Genomic DNA, 19,892 nt, shown 5'->3' with positions numbered 1-19,892 from the left:
GCATACGAGGGGTATTACGGTAAGGCCCCTGTACTACAGGTACGGGGGCAGATCCCTGCCTGCTGGCTCCGCCCAGTAGGCAGAGTATAAATGTGTGGGCTCTCCGAGCTGCAGCCATTTTGGCAGCAGCTGCGGGAAGTTACACATCTCTGTGTAATAAAGCCTCGATTACTCTCTACTCTCGTCTCGTCGTAATTGATAGTGCATCAGTTACACCACAGATCTATTAGGGAGGGAGTTCCAGCATTTTGATCCAGCGACAGAGATGGAATGGTGATACGTTTCAAAGTCTGGATGTTGAATCGCTAGGAGGGGACTTTCAGCTGGCAGTGTCCCATATATCTGCTGCCCTTGTCCGTCTCGATGGTAACAGTCACAAGTTTGGCAGGCACTGTCGAAGGATCCTTGGTGAGTTCCTGCAGTGCATCTTGTAGATGGTACACACTGCTGCCACTGATCGTCGATAGTGGAGGCAGTGAATATCTGTGAAAGGATTGCTAATCAAGTGGAATGCTTTGTCCTTGATGGTGTTAAGCTTCTTGGGTATTGTTGGAGATGGATTCATCTCCAACGATAAAATACATTTTTTTAAACTCCAAGAAGCAGTGACAGACCTGGCAAGTCAACAGATTCCTAAAAAGACAAAAGAAACAGATTCAAAGCTCACCAATAAAACAGAGGGTGGGGGGCAGCAGATGCAAGCTGAGAAATATGCACAGCAGTGAATACAGAGCACAATCAACAAGCAAAACCAATGAAGCAGCCCCTTTTCCTGGGCTTGATACAAACATGGAATCCTCACACCCCACACAGGGCCATTCCGGAATAAGAACATAAGGACATAAGAACTAGGAACAGGAGTAGGCCATCTGGCCCCTCGAGCCTGCTCCGCCATTTAATGAGATCATGGCTGATCTTTGTGGACTCAGCTCCACTCTCCGGCCCGTACACCATATCCCCGAATCCCTTTATTCTTTAGAAAGGTATCTATCTTTTTCTTAAAAACGTTTAAAGAAGGAGCCTCAACTGCTTCACTGGGCAAGGAATTCCAGAGATTCACAACCCTTTGGGTGAAGAAGTTCCTCCTACACTCCGTCCTAAATCTACTTCCCCTTATTTTGAGGCAATGCCCCCTAGTTCTGCTTTCCTCGACCAGTGGAAACAACCTGCCCACATCTATCCTATCTATTCCCTTCATAATTTTATATGTTTCAATAAGATCCCCCCACATCCTTCTGAACTCCAATGAGTACAGTCCCAGTCTACTCAACCTCTCCTCATAATCTAATCCCCTCAACTCTGGGATCAACCTAGTGAATCTCCTCTGCACTCCCTCCAGTGCCAATATGTCCTTTCTCAGGTAAGGAGACCAAAACTGAACACAATACTCCAGATGCGGCCTCACCAACACCCTATACAATTGCAGCATAACCTCCCTAGTCTTGAACTCCATCCCTCTAGCAATGAAAGACAAAACTCGATTAGCCTTCTTAATCATCTGTTGCACCTGCACACCAACTTTTTGCGACTCGTGCACCAGCACACCCAGGTCCCTCTGCACAGCAGCATGTTTTAACATCTTACCGTTTAAATAATAATCCATTCTGCTGTTATTCCTCCCAAAATGGAGAGCCTCACACTTGGCAACATTGAATTCCATCTGCCAGACCCTAGCCCATTCACCTAACCTATCCAAATCCTTCTGCAGACTTCCGGTATCCTCTGCACTTTTTGCTTTACCACTCATCTTAGTGTTGTCTGCAAACTTTGACACATTGCACTTGGTCCCCAACTCCAAATCGTCTATGTAAATTGTGAACAACTGCGGGCCCAACACTGATCCTTGAGGGACCCCACTAGTTACAGGTTGCCAACCAGAGAAACACCCATTTATCCCCACTCTCTGTTTTCTGTTAGTTAACCAATCCTCTACCCATGCTACCACTTTACCCTCAATGCCATGCATCTTTAGTTTATGCAGCAACCTTTTGTGTGGCACCTTGTCAAAAGCTTTCTGGAAATCCAGATATACCACATCCATTGGCTCCCCGTTATCTACTGCACTGGTAACGTCCTCAAAAAATTCTACCAAATTAGTCAGACACGACCTACCCTTTGTGAACCCATGCTGCGTCTGCCCAATGGGACAATTTCCCTCCAGGTGCCCCGCTATTTCCTCCTTAATGATAGATTCCAGCATTTTCCCTACAACCGAAGTTAAGCTTACCGGCCTATAATTACCCGCTTTCTGCCGACCTCCTTTTTTAAACAGTGATGTCACGTTTGCTACTTTCCAATCCTCTGGGACCACCCCAGAGTCTAGTGAATTTTGATAAATTATCACTAGTGCGTTTACAATTTCCCTAGCCATCTCTTTTAACACTCTGGGATGCATCCCATCAGGGCCAGGAGACTTGTCTACCTTTAGCCCCATTAGCTTGCCCAATACTGCCTCCTTAGTGATTACAATCATCTCAAGGTCCTCACCTATCATATCTTTATTTCCATCAGTCACTGGCATGTTATTTGTGTCCTCCACTGTGAAGACTGACCCAAAAAACCTGTTCAGCTCCTCAGCCATTTCCTCGTCTCCTATTATTAAATCTCCCTTCTCATCTTCCAAAGGACCAATATTTACCTTAGCCACTCTTTTTTGTCTTATATATTTGTAGAAGCTTTTACTATCTGCTTCTATGTTCTGAGCCAGTTTACTTTCATAATCTACCTTACTCTTCTTTATAGCTTTTTTAGTAGCTTTCTGTTGTTCCCTAAAGACTTCCCAGTCCTCTAGTCTCCCACTAATTTTTGCCACTTTGTATGTTTTTTCCTTCAATTTGATACTCTCCTTAGATATCCACGGTCGATTTTTCCCCTTTCTACCGTCTTTCTTTTTTGTCGGTATGAACCTTTTCTGAACACTGTGAAAGATCGCTCGGAAGGTTCTCCACTGTTCCTCAACTGCTTCACCATGAAGTCTTTGCTCCCAGTCTACCTTAGCTAGTTCTGCTCTCATCCCATTGTAATCGCCTTTGTTTAAGCACAAAACACTAATGTTTGATTTTACCTTGTCATCCTCCAACTGTATTTTAAATTCCACCATATTGTGGTCGCTCCTTCCAAGAGGATCCCGAACTATGAGATCATTAATCAATCCTGCCTCATTACACAGGACCAGATCTAGGACTGCTTGTTCCCTTGTAGGTTCCATTGCATACTGTTCCAGGAAATTATCCCGGGCACAGTCTATAAACTCCTCCTCAAGGCTGCCTTTACCAACCTGATGTGGAGATGCCGGCGTTGGACTGGGGTGAGCACAGTACGTAGTCTTACAACACCAGGTTAAAGTCCAACAGGTTTGTTTCGATGTCACTAGCTTTCGGAGCGCTGCTCCTTCCTCAGGTGAATCAACCTGGTTAAACCAATCGATATGCAGATTAAAATCTCCCATGCTAACCGCTGTACCATTTCTACATGCATCCATTATTTCTTTGCTTATTGCCTGCCCTACCATCCTGTTACTATTTGATGGCCTATAGACTACTCCTATCAGTGACCTTTTCGCCTTACTATTCCTGATTTCCACCCAAATTGATTCAACTTTGTCCTCCATAGCACCAATATCATCCCTTACTATTGCCCGGATGCCATCCTTAAACAACAAAGCTACACCATCGCCCTTACCGCCCATTCTATCCTTTCGTATAGTCTGATACCCTTGGATATTTAACTCCCAGTCGTGACCATCTTTTAACCATGTTTCAGTAATGGCCACTAAATCATAGTCATTCACGATGATTTGCGCCATCAACTCATTTACCTTATTTCGTATACTACGAGCATTCAAGTAAAGTACACTTATGCTGTTTTTTATGTCTTTGTTATGAATCCTAACACCTTGATCAGTAACTTTTCGCAAATTATTTTTCCTCTTACCCTTTCTCCTAATTTTCCTTGTCTTTGAACCCATATCTCTACATAATAACCTGTCACGTAACCTGCTGCCTTGATCTCCATTAACCATTATACTGTCCATAGCTTTACACTTCCCTTCCCCCCAACTTGCTAGTTTAAAGTCCTTGTGACCAACCTATTTATCCTATTCACTAGAACACTGGTCCCAGAATGGTTCAGGTGAAGACCGTCCCAACGGTACAGGTCCCTCCTGCCCCAGTACTGATGCCAATGCCCCATGAAATGGAATCCCTCTTTCCCGCACCACTCCTTTAGCCACGTGTTAACTTCCCTAATTTTCTCAACCCTATGCCAATTGGTACATGGCTCGGGTAGTAATCCAGACATTATAACCCTGGAGGACCTGTTCTTTAATTTAGTCCCTAGTGTTTGATAATCCCCAAACAGGTCCTCTTTCCTAGTCTTACCTATGTTGTTAGTCCCAACGTGGACCACAACAACTGGATCCTCCCCCTCCCTCTCCAAAATCCTTTCAAGCCGATCAGAGATGTCCCTCACCCTGGCACCGGGCAGGCAACATACCATGCGGGACTCTCGATCTGGCTTACAAAGGATGCCATCAATCCCCCTAATTATAGAATCCCCTACAACTACCACTTGTCTTTTTGCTCCCCCCTCTTGAATGGCTTCCTGTGCCATGGTGCAGTGGTCAGTCAACGCATCCTCCCTACAGCCCTCTTCCTCATCCACACAGGAAGCAAGTACCTCATACCTGTTGGACAAGGTCAAGGGCTGAGGCTCCTCAACACCTAAACTCAGGTTCCCCCTACCTGCCTCCCTTGCAGTCACACCACTCTGTCCCTGACCACTGTCCGAATTAACAGTACTTATTCTACCGGGTGTGACTGCCTCCTGAAACAAAGCGTCCAGGTAATTTTCCCCCTCCCTGATGTGCCACAGTGTGTGCAGCTCGGTCTCCAGCTCATCAATTCTGAGCCGAAGTTCCTCGAGCAGCCAACGCTTGCTGCAGATGTGGTCACTGACGGTCTCAATGGGATCCACCAGTTCCATCATCATACAGCAACAGCACATCACCTGTCCAGCCATATTCAATTAGCTAATTAATTGAAATAATAATTAAAAACATTTTTTTTAATATAACCTCAAGGATAAACCCGAACACCAACAAAAACACAGCCCTCTCTCGGCACTCACCCGAACTCAGTCACTCACCTAAACTCAGATGCACTCTGTTCCAATCAGCACAGTCACTCACCTAAACCCCGATGCACTCTGTTCCAATCAGCACAGTCACTCACCTAAACACAGATGCACTCTGTTCCAATCAGCACAGTCACTCACCTAAACTCAGATGCACTCTGTTCCAATCAGCACAGTTACTCACCTAAACTCAGACGCACTCTGTTCCAATCAGCACAGTCACTCACCTAAACTCAGATGCACTCTGTTCCAATCAGCACTCCGTGACTAAAGGCACTCCTGCCACACCTTTTGTGCACTCACCTCTCCCAGCAATGTCCCGGCACTCTCCTCCCGCACTTTTTAAATCTCCCGGCTCTCTCCTCCCCACCGCTGTTTTCACTGTCCCGGCTCTCTCCTCTCGCGCTGTTTTCACTGTCCCGGCTCTCTCTCCTCTCGCGCTGTTTTAGCTGTCCCGGCTCTCTCCGCCCGCGCTGTTTTAGCTGTCCCGGCTCTCTCCCCCCGCGCTTTTAAAATCTCCCGGCTCTCCCCTCCTGCGCTGTTTTCGCTGTCCCGGCTCTCTCTCCTATCGCGCTGTTTTCGCTGTCCCGGCTCTCTCCTCCCGCGCTTTTTAAATCTCCCGGCTCTCTCCTCCCGCGCTGTTTTCGCTGTCCCGGCTCTCTCTCCTCTCGCACTGTTTTCGCTGTCCCGGCTCTCTCTCCTATCGCGCTGTTTTCGCTGTCCCGGCTCTCTCCTCCCGCGCTTTTTAAATCTCCCGGCTCTCTCCTCCCGCGCTGTTTTCGCTGTCCCGGCTCTCTCTCCTCTCGCGCTGTTTTCGCTGTCCCGGCTCTCTCTCCTCTTGCGCTGTTTTTGCTGTCCCGGCTCTCGCCACCCGCGCTTTTTAAATCTCCTGGCTCTCTCCTCCCGCGCTGTTTTCGCTGTCCCGGTTCTCTCTCCTCTCGCGCTGTTTTCGCTGTCCCGGCTCTCTCCTCCCGCGCTGTTTTCACTGTCCCGGCTCTCTCTCCTCCCGCGCTGTTTTCGCTGTCCCGGCTCTCTCTCCTCTTGCGCTGTTTTCGCTGTACCGGCTCTCTCCTCCCGCGCTTTTTAAATCTCCCGGCTCTCTCCTCCCACGCTGTTTTTGCTGTCCCGGCTCTCCCGCGCTTTTTAAATCTCCCGGCTCTCTCCTCCCGCGCTGTTTTCGCTGTCCCGGCTCTCTCTCCTCTCGCGCTGTTTTCGCTGTCCCGGCTCTCTCTCCTCTTGCGCTGTTTTTGCTGTCCCGGCTCTCGCCACCCGCGCTTTTTAAATCTCCCGTCTCTCTCCTCCCGCGCTGTTTTCGCTGTCCCGGTTCTCTCTCCTCTCGCGCTGTTTTCGCTGTCCCGGCTCTCTCCTCCCGCGCTGTTTTCACTGTCCCGGCTCTCTCTCCTCCCGCGCTGTTTTCGCTGTCCCGGCTCTCTCTCCTCTCGCGCTGTTTTCGCTGTCCCGGCTCTCTCCTCCCGCTCTTTTTAAATCTCCTGGCTCTCTCCTCCCGCGCTGTTTTCGCTGTCCCGGCTCTCTCTCCTCTTGCGCTGTTTTCGCTGTCCCGGCTCTCTCCAACGCGCTTTTAAAATCTCCCGGCTCTCCCCTCCCGCGCTGTTTTCGCTGTCCCGGCTCTCTCTCCTCTCGCGCTGTTTTCGCTGTCCCGGCTCTCTCCTCCCGCGCTTTTTAAATCTCCCGGCTCTCCCCTCCCGCGCTGTTTTCGCTGTCCCGGCTCTCTCTCCTCCCGCGCTGTTTTCGCTGTCCCGGCTCTCTCTCCTCTCGCGCTGTTTTCGCTGTCCCGGCTCTCTCTCCTCTCGCGCTGTTTTTGCTGTCCCGGCTCTCTCCTCCCGCGCTTTTTAAATCTCCCGGCTCTCTCCTCCCACGCTGTTTTCGCTGTCCCGGCTCTCTCTCCTCTCGCGCTGTTTTCGCTGTCTTGAGGAAGATTATGTCGGCTTTCATACTTTTCAGGTGGGCAAAGACTCTGCATCTTTTCACTGGGCCATTAAGTCCCCTGATGTTCCAGGTGACTATTCCGATGGGGCATTTTGGTCACTCCCCTCCTGCGGGATCAACCATACTTACCTTGTGTCCGGGGTTTGCCTTTGTCCAGGGGCCACCCAACATGGCCACCAACAATGTGTACACCATGTGGGTGAGACCCTGCACTCGGGACTTTCCCTTTGGGGACCCCCCAAAGTGATTTATTGCAGTGCCATTTTGTCCCTTGTTCCTTTGTGTGGCTAGTTGTGGCCAACCTAGAGCCCTTCCCTCCCTTGTCCCTTTGTTCCCCCTGTGGTTCAGCCTCCCTACCCCCCTTCCCTAGTGTTGTCCCCCACCCCCATTCTCTATCCCCTAGCCATCCCCACATTGGTGTACACCGCACCCCCCACCCCGTCGCCAGGCATTCTCTCCCTAGTGGGAGATGAACCACGGCCCCTCCCCCACTTGTACCTCCTGCCGCTAGCTTTCCCACTATCTGGTGGCCCCCCTCCTGGGGTAGGCTAGGTTTTTGTCGATGGCCACTCATCTCCCGCTGCTTTGATTTCCCCTCTTTCTCCTCCTCACCCTTTCCTGTGCTCCATTGCCCTCGCCCCCTCCTTTCTGTGCTCTGGTTCCCAGCTTCAGAACGAGGCGTCACAGTCCTGCGCAAATTGTCCTTTAGCATTCTCCGCATCTTAATAATAATAATCGCTTATTGTCACGAGTAGGCTTCAATGATGTTACTGTGAAAAGCCCCTAGTCGCCACATTCCGGCGCCTGTCGGGGAGGCCGGTACGGGAATTGAACCCGCGCTGTTCTGTATTACAAGCCAGCTATTTAGCCCAGTGTGCTAAACCAGCCCCTACATCTTAGGTGTCTGCCTCATCGTTGTCTCTGCTGCTTTTTACCCAGCCCGTTCTTTTTGATGAAACACGTCCGCAACCACATGGGTCGTGAAATAATGCTCCCTACCCTTCTCTTGGTCCTCAATTTTTCCCTTCATGTACCCCTAGGTTGCCGCCAACTTTTTTATTTCCGCCTCCAAGGCGACAATCCGTTATTTATCCAATCTCCTTTTTACTTTGTCGATGGCCACCTGCATGGTGGCCAACTCTTCTGTAACCGCCACATTAACCACTGCCTTGATCTCGACCTTAATTTTATCCTCGGCTCCGTTAGTTCCCTCATGAGGAACTTCCATACATTCTCCAGCAGGGTGGGGGGGGGGCACTTGTTTTGTGGCTTGCTGGTCCCCCTCTCTCGGGTGTGGCTGGGGACCCCCCACTTTGTGGGTACACTGATTTGCTCGCTCGCTTCTCCTGTCCTTTGCCGCTGCTTTTGGTCTCTTTGTGGCCTCTGGAGCTACTGCTTCTTGGTATTTATCACTTTGCAAAGGAATATGGATTCATTCAGGTAACCAGCTCCCATCATTATTCTCAGGACAGAAGGGAGAGTATGGAATGTCCTCAAACTCAGAAAGAGGTCAGAATAAGATCAGGAACATTGGTCATGGCACCTCAGAGACTAACCCTATGAAGTCTGAGACTTTGGGGGTGTAAGAGGATGTTTATCATTGGGATAAACACTTGAGGAGAGATGTAGAATAAAGGGTGAATATCAGAAGCACATGATGCTGATGTAATGATGACTTGGCATCACATAATTGGAGATCTGGGGGGAGCAAAGTTTCCAAACTCATGCCGAGGTCCCAGCATGGATATAATGGCTGGGTTCTCCTGCTGGGATGCCTGGAATGTGTTCGATGGGATGGAGAATCAGGCATCGTAGCAAAATTGGGATTAGCACCGGGCGCCACCAACACCATGGGCTGGATTTTCCGCTCCCCGATGCCGAAATCGGTTCGACGCCGGGGCAGGAAATCCATTTTGATGCCAATAGCAGGAGCGGCGCCGGTTTTTGTAATCTCCGCCCCCTGAAAAGCGGGGTACTCTAGGAGTACGGCCTGAGGCCCGTCCCACGATGTTCCATCCCTGACCGGCCGAGTTCCCGACGACGTGGGTTACGTGTGCTCACACCGCATGGTGGGTGCGGACTCAGTTCCGGCGCCGCCACAGTCGGGGGAGGTCCGATCCATGGGTGGGGGGGGGCTTCATTCAGGGCTGGAGGCACTGTGGGCAGGCGGTCCGAGGTGTGTGAGTGGCCGAAGGGGGGGCATTACTTTTGCGGTCCAGGTCCGCAGGCTGAGTCCGCCATGGAGCCCAGCGTGACCGCTGCAGGCCGCCGCCGTGCACATGCAAGGCCACGGAACCGGAAATGCTCAGGGCTATATCGGCAGCTCGAGCTGCGAGCTCTACGCTGCCTCCCTGCTAGCCCCCAGCAAAACGGAGAATCGGTGGCCATTCTGCGCCAGTTTTCCTGTTCTCACCAACGTTTTCACGCCAGCGTGGGGACTTAATCTCCAAAACAGAGAACCCAGCCCCATGCTCCGAACCCATGCTGGCGGCGCAAGTGAGTTCCACACCTGACCCCAGTGGGAGCATGTAAATAAATGCAAATGGGACGTAACATGTTATGTGGCAGCTGTTGGGAACACAGCAGAGAGCCATCACTGTGAATGAATGCACTGCTCGACGGTTGGTAAGAAATGGGAGATTTCACTCAACAACTCAGAGAGTTGGCTTTGCTAGTGGTGCAAGGCTTGGATCTGTGATCAGTAAGTCATTGGACTCTTGAGAGGGACATGAGACTCCTGGCACCACTTGGGCAGAGGTGGGGAGACAAAGTCTTGGTGAATCAATGAACATCAGGGAGGGGTTTAGAGATGGGGGCAGAACACTCTGACATTGGACAGAATAGCGAGGTGTTTCAGAAGATGCATTCTCCTGATCAGGAGTGGGAGGCCAGGGCAGCATAGCGGGGACGTGTTAGTGGAAGAAGGTGCTACCCAAGACATGGTGTAGTACCCAAGAGTTAAATGAGAGAGCGCTAGTGCTATAGATGACGGTGCCTATCCAGGCAGATGGTTTTGGACATTTGTGCTCCGGTGCCCTAGAGCCCCCATGAAGCCCCTACACTAGCGGCTGTCAATGTTTCCAATGGGATACATTTTTCAGGTCATTCCAGGTATTAATTGTGGACCTGAGTGGCATCTTGCAGTTGGCTGCATATCATGCAATCAGGCAGGTGACAGATGCCTTCTTCCAGAAGGTGGGAGGCTACATTTACTTTTGGACACATGGACCATCACTGGCATCAAAACGCATTGGGCAGGATTCTCCGGCCGTGACCGCCCGGTGACTGGAAATTCCTGCCCGATGTCAATGGACCTTGACATGGACCGCGTCCCGCCTGTGGTGATGTTGCGGCGGGCCGGACATGGAAGAATCCAGCCCAATATCTTCTTTACCTGCAAGAGACTACCCCAGATCCAGTGGATCATCAATTGGACCCATGCAAACAGCAAAATGGCAAAACCAGCCAATTAGATTCCTGAACAGAAAAGGATTTCACTCAGTGAATGACCAGCTGGTCTGGAAGTGCATCTTGCAACTTAAGCTTGGTTTCTAGGCATCTGTCATGATGTTAATATTCTTTGAGAGTTCCAAGTGCTACCCATCTTCAAACTAACATCCAGACGCTGTAGATGCCTGCTGGGAGATAAGGGTCGTACCCTGAACAGGTGGTTCCTGATGCTCATCCACCACTCAGTCCCAGGTGCAGACAGGTGCTACAACTAAAACCATCTACTGACACATATGTGCACTGAACAAGCCATTGACATTTTGGTGTTGCCATGGGATCTCCTCTAGGCCCATCTCTCCCAAAGATCTTTGTTGGGTTCCATGAGAAACGTGTCTTTGATGGAATGACACCTAGTCCCCACTGAAACATGGATCACCTGGCCTGGCTCATTCCCCAACACCAAGTCTAGTATGACCCCTCTCTAGTTGGATTGTCAACATACTGTTTCAAAAAGTCCTCCTGGACGCATCTAACAAGTTGCTCTCCATTCGGGCCCCTGGCTGTAAGGGATATCCAATCAATATGGGGAAGGTTAAAATCGCCCATCACAACTACTGCTGCTTTTTTCACACCTTTTCAGTATCTGACTAGACAACTGCTCCTCTGACTCCTGCGGGTTGTTGGGAGGTCTATAGTACATTCCCAACATTGTGATTTCACCCTCCTTATCCCTGAGCTCCACCCATAATGCCTCACTACAAGATCCCTCCAATATGTCCTCCCTCAACACAGCTGTGATCTGCTCCCTAATCAGCAATGCAACTCCTTCGCCTTTTTTCATAGAATCATAGAATTTACAGTACAGGAGGCCGTTCGGCCCATCGAGTCTGCACCGGTCCTTGGAAAGAGAACCCTACTTAAGCCTACACCTCCACCCTAATCCCGTAACCTAGTCACCCCACCTAACCTTTTGGAGACTAAGGGCAATTTAGCATGGCCAATCCACCTAACCTGCACTTCTTTGGACAGTGGGAGGAAACCAGAGCACGCGGAGGAAACCCATGCATAGAACGTACAGTGCAGAAGGAGGCCATTTGGCCCATTGAGTCTGCACCGACCCACTTAAGCCCTCACTTCCATCCTATCCCCGTAACCCAATAACCCCTCCTAACCTTTTTGGACACTAAGGGAAATTTAGCATGGCCAATCCACCTAACCTGCACGTCTTTGGACTGTGGGAGGAAACCGGAGCACCCGGAGGAAACCCACGCAGATACGGGGAGAACGTGCAGACTCCACACAGACAGTGTCCCAGCGGGGAATCGTACCTGGGATCCTGGCGCTGTGAAGCCACAGTGCTAGCCACTTGTGCTACCATGCTGCCAACACGGGGAGAAAGTGCAAACTCCAGACAGACAGTAACCTGAGGCCAGAATTGAACCTGGGACCCTGAAGCTGGGAGGCAGCAGTGCTAATCACTGTGCCACCATGCAGCCCTTCTTGTTTCCCCTTCTGTACCATTTAAAACGATATCCCAGAATGTTAAGCTGCCAGTCCTGACCCTCCTTTAAACATGTCTCCATAATTGTAATTACATCATAGTTCCATGCTGTAATCCAGGCTCTCAGTTCATTTGTTTTACCTGTTACACTTCTTGCATTGAACCAAACGCACACCAGACCTACAGTCCCACTGAGCCATGCGGCTTCCCTCTATCTGCTCTTACTCTGCACTATGTTAATCTCCGTCTCACTTTTTTCCCCAGTCTCTGGATTTACTGGCCTGCTGTTCCGGTTCCCACCATCGACCCGCAGGACAGAAGACTTCCAGCGAGTGAGAAGCTCATCGGGAAATGTAAGGGCGTGTCCATTCCAGTTTAAACACTCGCTTCATGGGCAAATAGGCTCTCTGGCAACTTCAACAAGTGTGGAGTCTCATTTTTAAAGATTTTAATTATTGTTGGTGAATTTTTAAAATGTTTTACTGTTTCGTTTATTTCTTTCTCTCAATTCAGTATATTTTCTCTTTATTTTGCATGCTGCACCTGATTTGTCAGTGAATATGATGGAAACTTATGGACCAAACTCTGTGCTCCTTAATGGTTTTTCAAGTTGATTAGTTCAGGAAATATACAGACCCTTGCCCTACTCTCAGTTCTGATACCCTGTAGACGACACTAGCTGGCTGACATGAACGTACAGTGCAAAAGCCCCAAAAACTGTACGGGAAACATAGGTATAAGAATGACTGACAACATTCCTTTGCCACTGAACGTAAAAGCTTGCCCATAGTATATAGAATGATACCTCCCTGCAGATGACCTCCCCATCTGTGAAGAGATTACCCCGTGTGTGTAAAAAAAGTCTTGAACGGAGTTTCAATTTTTAATCAAGAATTCTTTTTAAAAAAGCAAAATCTAGATTTAAAAAGGGACATGTTAAAATTGCAGAGGAAAGAAGACCATATTAGTCTGACTTTACTCTTCTTTGTCATTACTAATCCTCCTCCAAATAATTGGCAATGCCATTTCTTCTGTAAAATTCTGTTTGGACTCGGGCAATTCTGACAAAAGTTCGATTTGGTGCTTCAAGTGGTGGGCGTTTACCATAATGTGATGAAGTCAATACTGGAACTATTCGAGTTTGTTCCTGAAAGACAGATGAATAGTTATCACGCAAAAGTTTTTAAAAGTGCTAATATATCCGGAACGAGATCCTGAACTAATTATTATTTAAAACAAGCTATACATTTCTTAACAGTTATCATTCCATGTAATAAGATTTCGGATTTTACTCCTGAAATCTCTGAAGATTGAAAACAAAACTAAATCTGAAATCTTTCTTATTTCCTGCACTAACTTAGTAAACTAATTTATATTTTTCAGTTCAAAACAGCTTGTAACGCTTGAAAAGTGAAAACCATTTTTCTGCTTTGAATAAACAATTCGGCTTCGCCCAAGGAGAGGAGATACAAAAATACAATTTGCTACACAATCATTCTTGATAAAATTATTTAAATTATACTTGTCTATTATTTCCTTGTCTTTGCTAAACATACCGGGAATAATTTTCCTGCATGTTAATCTGACAGATCACCTACCTATTTGCAGAACAGGTCCCATTCAATCCATTCTGACAGATTGCTTCGCAGATGGTGAAGATAAAAATGACGCCCAATGATATGCTGGAGTATAGTTCCACAAACATTCTTAGCTCAAGTAAACATTATTCATGCATTAGCCTAGAAGGTTGTTATTGATTTTCAAATACAAACCATCGAAGCCAAGCCTGTAGTCGTCACCACTAACAGTATTATATGTATTATGGTAAGATATGTATAATAGAGGTACAAGGGTAAATCCCTGCCTGCTGGCTCCACCCAGTAGGCGGCGTATAAATGTGTGTGCTCGCCGGTGCTGCATCCATTCTGGTGGCAGCTACAGGAGGCACATCGTTGCTCAATAAAGCCTTGATTATTCCACTACTCTCGTCTTTGTGGTAATTGATAGTGCATCAAATCCAAAGCCTCCAGAACATTTGCTGACATTTCTCTGTAATGTGCAACATTGTTTGTGCCTTTCCACAAGTGTGTAAGGCATTTGTACTGAATCCTCAGCGGTAAAGGTTGGCTGCACAGGGGCCCTACTTTGTACTGAGGCCCCAAAGGAGGTGGTTGGCTGCACAAGGGCCATAGTCTGCCCTAAAACTATTTAGCACGGAGCACTGATGCCGTGGCAATTCAAAGCCTAACATTCGACAGAGGAGTTTGTCACAAGGAACTTTCTAGTGACTTCCTGTGTTTCCTGCTACTTGATCCAAAGGATGTCTGCTAGTAGATCTTGCTCAAGAAGGGTTCTCCATATGGGGCGCCAAGGTGGAAGGCTGGTAGTAGGTGGTTTGAACAGGTATTCATGGAGTGGAACATGAGATGCAACACAAATATTTCAACCAGCTTGTGAATTTTCATCAGTTGGCAAATGTAGCAGAGCGATGTTTACAAGAACAGGAAACCAGGGAGGGATGTTGAACAGAGAGTTCAATTTATGATGCACACTGCTGCATTTAGTTGAGTGTCAACTTGGTGTGCACATGATGACCTTCGCACAGTGTCTGCTGCAGAGTAGAATGGGGCAAGTGCTGAGGTCTGGAGTGTTACGGAAACAGTTTGGTCAACATTAAGGATAGTCTCTATTTCCTGAGATATGTGCTGCAGAATAAGATGCTCAGAGATCTTAAAGCACACAGATGTACTGGAATCAGTGAATAGCTGGCCACCAATTTGAAATCTTTTCCAGGTTTTGGAATGGCAATGATTTTTGCCATATGCCACACCTTCGGGAGTGAGTTTGGGCTAATGATTCTTATGTAGAACTCATTCAGCTAGGCATGAGCACGGGGGCCACATTGTTTCAGGAATTCTGGTGCAATGCTGTCATATCCTGTTCCTTTGCCACATTTCAGACCCCTTAAACTTTTCCCAGCTCTGTGATCTTGAAGGGATCAGGACTGTTATGTTCTGGATGTTTCTGATGTTGATTTTTTCGGTTTGTTATGTGTTGTGTTTTAATTTCTTTTTCAATGGTGCCCTTGCTACCTTTTTCTATTTGTTCATGGGATGCAAGCGTCGCTGGCTAGGACAGCATTCATTGTCCACCCCGAATATGGAATACATGGCAACTTGGTTAGGGGTGACTAATGTAGGTGAATTTTGGTCTGCTCCGTGATAGCGAATCAAGGTCCAGCACCTCCGACTGGAATTAATGAATTTGAGCCCTGCTGTTGTTTCCTGCCATCTGGTGTGATGTGCAGCACTGAAAGATTTCATGAGATGGTCTGCTATATCAGGGTCACTAAATGGTTTATATTCCTGCACACTCTGTGTCAAGGCATGGATGGGTCGATAGTCACAAGGGATGGCTGAACAAGGACCTTTGTGAATACCACCACAATTCTTCCACAAGTATATTACGAAAAGGCAGTGGTTGGGATTTTCCACTCCTGTTCAAGACAGGCAAGCTTGGTAATGAGAGCGGAAAATATTGCAAGGCCAAAGTCGCGTTACACGTCAATGCAAAAGCAGGGAACGATCACCCCCTCCCCGTTGGGGCAGGCCTCATTTCCTGCCGTTCAACATAGGGAACTTGTTGTAATATATTAGCATCTCATTATTAGGTCCATATGAAGGAATCATATCCCCACGTAAAAAAATCTAACAATGGTGGCATGATGTCAGAACGGCGCGAAGCACGATTGCTATCAAAAGGTATCCACCGGGCAAGCAGAACTCTGAGGGGAACTTGGAGGTGAGCACACTGCTTGTGAAGCAACTACATGTCTTTGGAGGGAGAGTGGGGTATGAGGGTTGAGTCGAAGCATTGAGTCAGAGGGTACAGGGGTTGATCTGGGGGAGATGAATGTTGAGCCAGGGGTATGGGGGTTGACTCATGGGAGGAGAGGGATGGGCCTGGGAGATGAGTCTGGGAAGATGGGTGGGGGTGGAGGGCGGGGCAAGCCAGAGAAGACAGTGGGGTGAGTCAAGGGTGATTCGGGGGAGGAGGGGGGTAGGATCATTGACTTAGGGGAGGGGGCGGGCAGGGTCGTTCACAAGTAAGTGTGAAAAGCAACGTTTTGGAGGATGCCATCTGCTGCTAGGTCACAGAAGTCTTGGAAAGACTGTGCAGGAAGAAGAGAAGCCTAGGTCACAATCTTCTTGGAAGGGCTGTACAGAGGGAAGGGAAGCTTGGTGCATAGGCTTCAGCGTACCGGGGTGGGCAGTCACCACAAACTGACGGTTCCACAAAATCACTGGGGTGGGGAGGGGGGCGGGGGGGAGGGGTTACTTCTGGAGGCACAATGTTCACAAGAGCAAGGATAATGGAAAAACATGTCACTGATCAGTACCCTGTTGAAGCGGAGACCATTCAGCTTGAACTCAATTTACATGCTTAGAGTCAAAGTAGTCACACAATTATTCCCATTGAAGCAGCACTTATGTGTGTCAGTGCCGCTGATTGCTGCTCAGCTATTAACGCTTGGCGCACCGATTGCTGAAATCGATAACTGCCAGAGTGTGACTGTACCATTACCTGACTAAGCAAACAACTATATTGTCTTACAAATGGCACACCAGGACTTCCGGTTGCGTCTATGCAGAGCTAAGCCGCACGATTCGGCAGCTCCCGCGAAAACGGACTTTCGGGCTCGATAGAAGAGCCCCAACGGAACGTTTTTTCACAGCCAACCCGTGGGGAAGAGAGGAGAGAGGTCCCCTACTAACTTGTATGGACAGGACCCGCAGCGAAACGGCCAAAAAAGTGGCATTGGAGCAGCGGGAGAAGAGAGGGAAAACAAGCAAAATGGCGACGGCCGGGGACAAAGGGGAGATGCAGGAATTCATCAAGCGCTGCTTCGAGGAGCTGCGTAAGGAGATGGTGGCACCTATGTTGGCACTAATTGAAGGACTGGGGGCAACCCAGAAAGCCCACGAGGTGAAGATCCAGGAGATCCAGGACAAAGTGAGTGAGAATGAGGACGAGCTCTTGGGCCTGGCGGTGAAAGTGGAGCGGCACGAGGCGCTACACAAGACGTGGGCGGGAAGACTCGAAGACCTGGAGAACAGGTCGAGGAGGAATAATCTGAGGATCCTGGGTCTCCCAGGAGTGGAGGGGGCTGATGCCGCGGCATAGGCGGGTACAATGATCGGGGCGCTGATGGGCGCGGAGGCCCCCCCGGGATTGCTGGAGCTGGAAGGGGATCACCGAGTGCTGGCGTGGAAGCCCAAGGCAAATGAGCCGCCAAGGGCGATGGTGGTGAGATTTCACCGGTTTACGGACAGAGAGAGGGTCCTGAGATGGGCCAAGAAGGAGCGGAGCAGCAAGTGGGACAACGCAGAGATCAGAATATACCCGGACTGGAGCACGGAGGTCGCTAAGCAGAGAGCGGGTTTCAACCGGGCCAAAGCGGTGCTGCATCGGAAAGGAGTGAAATTTGGAATGTTGCAGCCAGCGCGACTGTGGGTTACACATAATGGCCAACACCACTACTTCGAAACGCCCGAAGAGGCGTGGGCCTTTATACTAACTGAAAAGTTGGACTCTAATTGAGGGTTTGTGAGGGTGGGGGGTGTTTGAGGGTTAAAGTACGATGGTTGTTGTATATAGGGGGTCAATCACACGCAGGGAATGTTATATGGGCTGGGGGAGAGAGACAAGGCCGCGACAGGAGCTGCGCCAGAGGGGGGCGGGGCAGGCTTTGGAAAGCGCGGGGTTCTTTTCCCGCGCGCGGGAAGAAAGGCGGGAAGGGGAACGAAGGAACGTATATTGATGGGGAGACTCCCACATGGGGGGGTCAAAGGGATGGCGGGGGAAGCCGGGGTCAGCAGGTGTCAGCTGACTTACGGGAGTGATATGTGGGGAGCAAAAAAGCTAGACAGGGGTCTAGTTGGGGGGGGGGGGGTTGCTGCTGCACTGGCCGAAAGGGAATGGGACACAGAAGAGGGGGTCGGGACGGAGGTCCCCTGGCTGGGGGACTGGAGGGTGAGGGAGACGCGGACACGGGTGTGGCCCAGAAAAGGAGATGGCTAGCTGGCGGCGGGGGGGGGGGGGGGAACCTTCCAATCCGGCTGATAACGTGGAACGTGAGTGGCCTGAATGGGCCGGTGAAGAGGGCTCGAGTGTTCGCGCACTTGAAGGGACTGAAGGCAGACATGGCTATGCTCCAAGAGACACACCTGAAGGTGGCAGACCAGGTCAGGTTAAGAAGGGGATGGGTAGGACAGGTATTTCACTCGGGACTGGACGCGAAAAATAGAGGGGTGGCAATTCTGGTGGGAAAGCATGTGTCATTTGAGGCCAAGACTATCGTAGTGGATAATTGAGGGAGATATGTCATGGTGAGTGGTAGGTTGCAAGGGACGTGGGTGGTGTTGGTAAATGTATACGCCCCAAACTGGGATGATGCTGGATTCATGAAGCGCATGTTGGGGCACATTCCGGACCTGGAGGCAGGAGGACTGATAATGGGAGGGGACTTCAATACAGTGCTGGATCCAGCACTGGACCACCCCAGATCAAGGACGGGAAAGAGGCCGGCGGCTGCCAAGGTGCTCAGGAGGTTTATGGATCAGATGGGGAGAGTGGACCCATGGAGGTTTGTAAGACCGCAGGCCAGGGAATTTTCTTTCTTTTTCCACGTGCACAAGGCCTACTCCCGGATAGATTTCTTTGTTCTGGGCAGGGCGCTCATCCCGAGGGTGGAGGAGACGGAGTATTCGGCCATAGCCGTTTCGGACCATGCCCCGCACTGGGTGGAAATGGGGCTGGGAGAGGAGAGGGACCAACGCCCACTGTGGCGGCTGGACGTGGGTCTGTTGGCAGATGAGGTGGTGTGTGGGAAGGTGAGGGGGTGTATCGAAAGGTACTTGGAGGCCAACGACAACGGGGAGGTGCGAGTGGGGGTGGTATGGGAGGCGTTGAAGGCGGTGATCAGGGGAGAGCTAATCTCCATCAGGGCTCATAGGGAGAAGACAGAGGGCATGGAAAGGGAGAGGTTAGTGGGGGAGATTTTGCGAGTGGACAGGAGATACGCAGAGGCCCCGGAGGAGAGATTACTTGGGGAAAGGCGAAGGCTCCAGACAGAGTTTGACCTGTTGACCACGGGGAAGGCGGAGGCACAGTGGAGGAAGGCGCAGGGGGCGACCTACGAGTACGGGGAAAAGGCCAGTCGGATGCTGGCACACCAGCTCCGAAAGAGGACGGCAGAGAGGGAAATAGGGGGAATCAAAGATGGAGGGGGAGCCACGGTTCGGAGTGCAACGAAAATAAACAAGGTATTCAAGGCCTTCTATGAAGAGCTGTACAGATCCCAGCTCCCAGGGGGGGAAGAGGGGATGAGAAGATTCCTAGACCAACTGTGGTTCCCGAGGGTGGAGGTGCATGAGGCGGCTGGTTTGGGGGCACCAATCGGGTTGGAGGAGTTGAGTAAGGGTCTGGGGAGTATGCAGGCGGGGAAGGCCCCAGGGCCGGACGGGTTCCCGGTGGTGTTCTATAGAAAGTATGCGGACCTATTGGCCCCGCTACTAGTGAGGACCTTTAACGAGGCAAGAGAGGAGGGGACCCTGCCCCCGACAATGTCGGAGGCGACAATTTCCTTGATTCTGAAGCGAGACAAGGACCCACTGCAATGTGGATCGTACAGGCCGATTTCGTTCCTCAATGTGGACGCTAAGTTATTGGCAAAGGTTCTGGCCACGAGGATTGAGGACTGTGTACTGGGGGTGATACATGAGGACCAGACGGGATTCGTAAAGGGCAGGCAATTAAACACTAACGTGCGGCGGCTCTTAAACGTGATAATGATGACGTC

The 19,892-nt window shown here is 50.0% G+C and overlaps 1 protein-coding gene across 1 annotated transcript in view; it reads right to left on the bottom strand.

The window, feature by feature from the left end:
- Positions 1–12,901: 12,901 nt before the first annotated feature.
- The window catches only part of cfap90 (cilia and flagella associated protein 90), a 39,979-nt gene continuing 32,988 nt past the window's right edge, over positions 12,902–19,892 (bottom strand). The window contains exon 3 of the mRNA XM_072510207.1: positions 12,902–13,178. Within this exon, the coding sequence (XP_072366308.1) occupies positions 13,026–13,178 (153 nt within the window). The 3' untranslated portion in view covers positions 12,902–13,025. The remainder of the gene's footprint in view (positions 13,179–19,892) is intronic.

The sequence above is a fragment of the Scyliorhinus torazame genome, chromosome 6 (genome assembly GCF_047496885.1).
Source record: "Scyliorhinus torazame isolate Kashiwa2021f chromosome 6, sScyTor2.1, whole genome shotgun sequence".
NCBI classification, from domain to species: Eukaryota; Metazoa; Chordata; class Chondrichthyes; order Carcharhiniformes; family Scyliorhinidae; genus Scyliorhinus; species Scyliorhinus torazame.
The sequence above is the reverse complement of the archived record's forward strand: the minus strand, read 5'-3'. Positions and strand labels throughout refer to the sequence as shown.